This window comes from Benincasa hispida, chromosome 7 (genome assembly GCF_009727055.1).
Source record: "Benincasa hispida cultivar B227 chromosome 7, ASM972705v1, whole genome shotgun sequence".
Classification (NCBI taxonomy): domain Eukaryota; kingdom Viridiplantae; phylum Streptophyta; class Magnoliopsida; order Cucurbitales; family Cucurbitaceae; genus Benincasa; species Benincasa hispida.
In genome coordinates this window covers 5756296-5763432 of record NC_052355.1, presented here as the reverse complement: position 1 = coordinate 5763432, position 7137 = coordinate 5756296, and the positions used below count along the sequence as shown (strand labels likewise).

Here is a 7137-nt window from a genome sequence, read left to right as displayed (position 1 = left end):
ATCCATATAATTTATAATTAGATTTTTTTATTGAGTCTTTAATTAGAATTTAATTTTTATGGTTTGATAAAATACATATAAAGTGTCCTGGTAGTGACTATTTATGAAGATTTTATCAACCATGTTTACTTTTTATGAATTTTATTAAATAGATTAAATTATACTTTTTGAAATCATATGGACAAAAATCTAACTTAATCAAATAAACTAAATACATATAAAGTGTCTATCTATATTAGGTCTGCATGCTTAGACTTGTTTTACTTAGATTGTATCCTTGTTGTCTCTTCGAAAGGCCCCACTTATTAGAATATTCTTGCATGATAGATCGTAATGTAATATAAGGAAAAAAATGATTTATATACCTGCTTAAAAGTCTACAGATAAAATGTTGCACTGAAAAGATAATATCATGAAAAACAAAATTTTAATTTGTAATGATATGCCTTTACTATGATTAGTTAGGACAATCACGAAAAAAGAGTGGGTAGAGTTCCTTACAGGGATGCATGAAGCTAATACCCTACGTTTAGTTATCCATAGAATTGAATTTCAGGTATCTTAGTTGACATGATGCCATCTTGGTTGTATCGATGCTTAATAATTAGTGCTTGAGTCAATGTAAGAGGAAAACAAAGTGAGATCCATTTAAAATCATTCCTAGATGTTGGAGCTTAATTAAAAGGATTTTGAACTTACTCATGCATGAGTAGGTCTACAACTAATTTTAAATTTTCCTGTCTTGATTGATTATGATTTGATTTAATTGTTGATTGCAAGTTATATTCTATAAAACTTTTGAGACTTGAGTTACAGACCATACAATTTGTGAGCATATTCTTGTGTGATTGTGTACTTTTATTCTACCTTGCTCGGGAAAGATCAGGAATTAAGTTGGGGGTATTTGATAGTACTGAAAATTTGTTATCTTGCTCCACTTATTTGGAACTATTCTTAGATTTTAAGTGTTCATTTAGTAATTTTATAGATTTCAAGCATTTAGGAGGTAGAGTCAAACATTAATGACAAAAGGAAACTAAAATGGACCAAAACGAAGCTTAATTGCATCAACCAGGAAAGAGAATGAAAAATTTACAAGATTTTGCGTTGCTTGCACGTTGTCATGGCACCTTATGGCACCATGCTTGGAACTGAAAAGATAGAAGGCCCAGTTTCCATGAAAAGTACATAGCACCGTGGCACAGAGGTGCTCTGATGTATCATTTACACCAATGTCTGTCAGTGCCATGACCCTATCTTGTTTGTTATAAATGTCTATTCTGCCGCCTAGGGTTAGACCTCTCCGATGCCAGTTGATTGCAACACGATTTCTCTCTATTTTCTTCTACTTTTTGGTATGTTTATGTGACAAAAGTATTCCTTGATGTCCATCATGACAATTAATAAATTTCAAAATTTCAAGGCCAAATCTTTTCCATCTCTGCGCATGTGTTTGCATGCCTTTTTTATTTTAGTTTTTATTAGCTTAGCATGAGTGAAACCAACAAACATCATCTGGTTTTCCTCCTATGTACAATGTAAAGGCTCCTATAAGCGAAAGACTAAAAACAAATGAAAACACTATAAGACCGAATTAGCTAACAAAACAAAAAACAAACAGAATAAACTTAGGTTGCTTGTTAAGAAGCACCAGGAAAAACACCTTTAAGCAGGATGTTAGAAAAAAACGTGGAGGACAAATATAAAAAATGAGAGATATATTTTCCATTCAACTAAGCATGCCTTTATATAGGCTTACAAATATAACCATAGGAATGCTAATGGTTTAAAGCTATAAATGTCATCAAATGCTCATAACTCACATAACTCCTATAACTAAAAAATTACTATTCGTTACAAAAAACTAAAAGTCACAAAACCCAAAGTCACACTAAATGCCACAAATAAAGTTTAATAATGACAAACTTTTCAATACCTCCCCTTAAACTTGATTTGTTACACCAAGTAAACTCCTCATTTTGATGAAAGTCTCCAAAGTGAGGGGCTTTGTGAAAATGTCTGCCGCTTGGTCTTGTAACTTGATATATTTGGGTTCGTAATGCAATCCCGAATGTAGTGAAATCGGGTATCAATGTGCTTGCTCCTCCCATGAAATATCGGATTTTTGGCTAAGGCAATGGCCAATTTGTTGTCAACAAAAATCTCCATTGGACCTTCCATTTGAAACTTCAACTCCTTCACTAAGTTTCTTAGCCAAATTGCATGACATACACATGAAGTTGCTGCGACGTACTCTGCCTCGCATGTTGATAATGTGACTATGGGTTGCTTTTTTAACATCTATGTGAACGCTGTTTCACCAATAAAAAACACAAACTCCGTAGTGCTCTTTCAATCATCCAAATCACTACTCCAATCACTATCACAATAACAAACAATATCAAAATTTCTAGAAGAGACAATACCCAATCGTCCCTTTGATGTAGCGAAGTATCCTTTTTGCCATTTTGCAATGTGTTACTGTTGGTTCCTCCAGAAATCAACTAATAATTCCAACCGAATAAAGAATATCCGGTCTTGTACATGTCAAGTATCTCAAACTTCCAACCAAGCTTTTGAAATATGTAGAATTTGTCTTCTCTCCTCCATCTTGCTTTGTGATTTTGACTCCACATTCCATCGGTGTTCCAACTGCATTAGCATCATTTATATTGAACTTCTTGAGCACTTCTTTAACATAGCCCTCTTGGGATATAAAGATCCCATCTTCACCTTGTTTGACCTCGATCTCAAGATATACTCATGAGACTAATGTCCGTCATTTCAAACTTCTTTGCCATCTCTCTTTTGAACTCATCAAACATGCTAGGATTGTTTCTGGTAAATACTAAATCATCAGCATATAAACAAATAATTAGTATGCTTTCATCTTGCATTTTGATGTAGAGGGCATGCTCATAAGGACACTTCAAATACTTATTCTCTTGAAAGTACTTGTCAATCTTCGAATTCCATGCTCCTTGTGCTTGCTTTAAACCATAAAGTGTCTTCTTCAATCGAAGTACTTTATCTTCTTCACCCTTGACTTCATAACCCAATGGTTGTTCCACATAGACCTCTTCCTCAAGAATTCCGTTTAAGAATATCGATTTGACATCCATTTGATGTATCTTCCAATGATTATGGGCTGCCAAAACAATAATCAAACGAATAGTTTGAAGGCAAACAACAAGGGCAAATACCTCATCATAGTCGATGCCATGTCGTTGGCTATACCCTTTCACCACTAGTCTCGCCTTTTGCCTCTCAACATCGCCATTGACTTTTCTCTTTATCTTGTATACCCACTTCACTCCGATCGATTTCTGCCCTTTTGGAAGCTTGGTCAACTCCTATGTATCATTTTTCTCTATCGCTCGAATTTCTTCATCCATTGCATTCTTCCTTTTCTTGCTTGCAATGGCTTCTTGGAAACTAATAGGCTCACAATCACCAAAAAGACAATAGAGAATTATGTCATTTTGATTTTTATTTACCTCTTTAAGTTCCCGTAGACTTTGAGTTTCTCTTGGGCTAATTTCGTTCTCCGAATCGCTGGATGAACCTTCAGATGATGATCAATCAGTCGAATGAGGTGGCACTGGAATAACCTTCACCCATTTCATTCCCGGTCGGCTCATTTTCATCGTCTTCTTCAAAATATGGAAGGAAATCATACTCTTCCTCTTGTATATTCCAAGCCCAAGCGGCTTCCTCAACAAAAACAACATCACGACTAATAATTACCTTCCCATTCAAAGGATTGTAAAGACGATAACCCTTTGAACTTGCATCATAGCCGATGAAGATGAGTTTCTCGCTTCGATCATCGAGCTTGGTCCTTTTTTCTTCCGACACACGAGCATATACAACACTCCCAAACACTTTGAAGTGACCAATCCCGGGCTTTCTTCCATTCCATGCTTCTTGAGGCGTCTTGTCAAGCACACTTTTGGTTGGTGCTCGATTTGTCAAATAAATCGCACTAGCTACAGCCACCGCCAAAAATTCCCTTGACATCTTCTTTGTCTTTAGCATGCTTCTTGCCATGTTCAAGATTGTCCGATTCTTCCTCTCTACCACGCCGTTTTGTTGCGATGTCCTTGGGAATATTAACTGACGTCGGATGCTTTTTTCATCACAAAATTGTTTGAACTTATTTTATGTGAATTCACCACCTCGATTGATTCTCATGGCCTTGATTGTAAGGTTGCTTTCATTTTCCACACGTGCCTTAAATCTCTTTAAGATTTCAAATACTTCTGATTTTTCCTTCAAAAAGTACACCCATGTTTTTCTAGAAAATTCATCAATAAAGAGAAGGAAATATTTACTTTTACCATGAGACTCTGGTTTGATCATTCCACACACATCGACATGGGTGAGTTCTAGAGGCTTCTTTGCTCTTGTTATAGACTCCTTCAGAAAACTACTTTCATGATGTTTGCCAAGCAAACACCCTTCATACACTTGGTTTGGCTTGTGAATGTGTGGTAAACCTTGCACCATCTTCTTCTTCGACAAATCTTCTAGACTTCCAAAATTAAGGTGCTCGAACCGTAGATGCCATAGCCAAGAGAGATCTTCATAACACGTCTTCAAGCATTTTGGAACATCATTATATATATTCAAAGGCAATATTCGGTTTTTGGTCATGGAGACTTTAGCAATAAGTCTCTCATGATTATCCCTCAAATACAAACAATTGTTTTTCATTTGAACTTCAAAACCTTTCCCTAACAATTGTCCTACACTCAATATATTATTTTTTACGTTGGGAATGTAATAAACATTTGTGATATATTGATTTTCTCCATTTTTTAACGAATGAGAATTTTACCTATTCCTTTGATGGCGACCAAAGAATTGTCTCCAAAGGCAATATTACCTTTCTCCATCTCGTTGAACTCCACAAACATCTCGCTTTTTCCACACATGTGATTCGAGGCTTCTGTGTCAAGACACCACATACTATCTTGACTCTCTTATTCTCCCTTTGAAATCATAAATAAGGTTCCATTCTCCTCTGCATAATTGGATTGCCCTTGATGGGCTTTTGATTTGCTAGCGGTTGATCGGTCTCGATGCTTTCGATCAATCGACTCTGTTTGAGATGAGTAACACTCATTCACATAATGTCCATATTTGTTATAATTATAACATTTTACCTGAGATTTATCTCTCCCAGACCTTTCACCACGTCTTCCACGACCTTGACTTTCTCTTCCTCTTGAGGATTCAGACAAATTTTGAGAAACATCGGTGCTGGCTTCACCTCTTCCACCATGGCCTCGACCACCACGACCTCTTCCACGTCCACGACTATTCTCCTCCTTCATTTTGAGTTGGAGAAGTTGTTCAACGGTCTCTGTTTGCTCCATCATCCTTTTCTTTTTCTCCTCATAGGCTTGTAACGAGGCTATAAATTGTTCAATTGTCATGTTTTCGAGATCTTGTGTCTCCTCGATCGTCAGGGCGATAATCTTGAACTTTGTATTTAGGCTTCGTAGAACCTTCTCCATGACACAAACATCGGTGATTTCTTCACCATTCAGTCTCAATTGGTTGACGACTGCCATTACTTTTGTGTGATATTCTGCTATCACCTTTGTCTCCTTCATTTGTAAAGATTCAAACTCACCATGTAAGGTTTGCAACCGTATCTTTTTCACATGATCGGCTCCTTTATGAGTCAATTTGAGCTTGTCCCATGTCGCCTTTGACGTCTCCGCATTGGCGATGGTCTCAAACGTATCTTCGCCCACCAATTGATACAAGATATAAAGGGCCTTCTTGTCCTTCTTTCTTGTCTCCTTTAACATATCTCTTTGTTCTTGATCGACTCCAGCTTCTGCCTCTTGGAAACCATTCTCCATGATCTCCCACACGTCTTATGCTCCTAGTAACGCTTTTATCTTGATGCTTCAATTGTCATAGTTGAGCTTGGTAAGTACTAGTAGTTGAAGTGAACCTATCCCATCGTTGGCCAATTTTCTCTCAATATTTTCTACTAGCTCTAATACCACTATGTTAGAAAAAAAACGTGGAGGACAAATATAAAAAATGAGTGATATATTTTCCATTCAACTAAGCATGCCTTTATATAGGCTTACAAACATAACCATATGAATGCCAATGATTTAAAGCCATAAATGTCATCAAATGCTCATAACTCACATAATTCCTATAACTCAAAAATCGCTATTGGTTACAAAAAACTAAAAGTCACAAAACCCAAAAGTCACACTAAATGCCACAAATAAAGTTTAATAATGACAAACATTTCAACACAGGATGCCAAGGTGGTTTGGTTTTCTTAAATACCTTAGCATATCTTAGAATATTAAATAATGCCCATGTTGTTAATCAAATAAATAGTGTAAACAATTAAAACCACCAGAAGTATCACCATATGTTTTTAGAACATCATTCTTAAATTTCATCATGCTCTTATCAAACCATTAAGCAAACAATCAACTTTCCTAGGTTCGGCAGAAGTCTCATCAATAAGTTTGATCCTCCGACAAATATGTACATCATAATGGTAGTTCATAGATCGATAAATATTAAATGTTACCTCTTCCTCGATGACCCTTCATGGATACTTGCCCTTTTGAACATTAATCAAAGCGCTTTAGGTTACAAAAATGGGCAACCCAATATTATTTGAAACTCTATGTCCTCCTCTTTATCTATCAAAAAAAAAAAATCTTCATGAAAAGTGAACTTGTTGAGCTTAACCAATATGTCCACTACTATACCCTAAGGTTATGTTAGACAATGGATCGCTAGCTAGGAGTGTTCAAAAATCAATTTGAACCGATTAACCAGACAAAAACGACTGGTTTGGTCTAGCTTTCATCAAAATAAATGGCTTCTCAATTGATTAAATAACAAAAACCAAAAAATTTGCTTCGATTCTCAATTCACCAGAACAAAAATCTAAAATAAACTTAACCGAACCGAAGTACTAATATATGTATAAGCTCAACACATAGTTATTTTTAATTCAAAGAGGCCTAATTCCCTTGAGCCCACGTCTCATCACATGTCATCTCAACCTTCTTTTCTACTTTTTCACGTGAAGTGATTGTTAAAAACAAAACAAAAAAAAACCACTTACACTTGTTTGATAGA

General features: G+C 35.9%; 1 protein-coding gene across 1 annotated transcript; it reads right to left on the bottom strand.

Annotated features, from left to right (window-relative positions):
• Positions 1-4985: 4985 nt before the first annotated feature.
• On the bottom strand, positions 4986-5876 carry LOC120080948. The gene has a single exon (XM_039035632.1). It carries the CDS (start codon positions 5874-5876, stop codon positions 4986-4988), a length of 891 nt encoding a protein of 296 aa, XP_038891560.1.
• Positions 5877-7137: the final 1261 nt, after the last annotated feature.

Excerpts from the sequence above, each read along its gene's own strand:
- LOC120080948 (XM_039035632.1), bottom strand. The coding sequence starts at position 5,876 with ATGGAGAATGGTTTCCAAGAGGCAGAAGCTGGAGTCGATCAAGAACAA.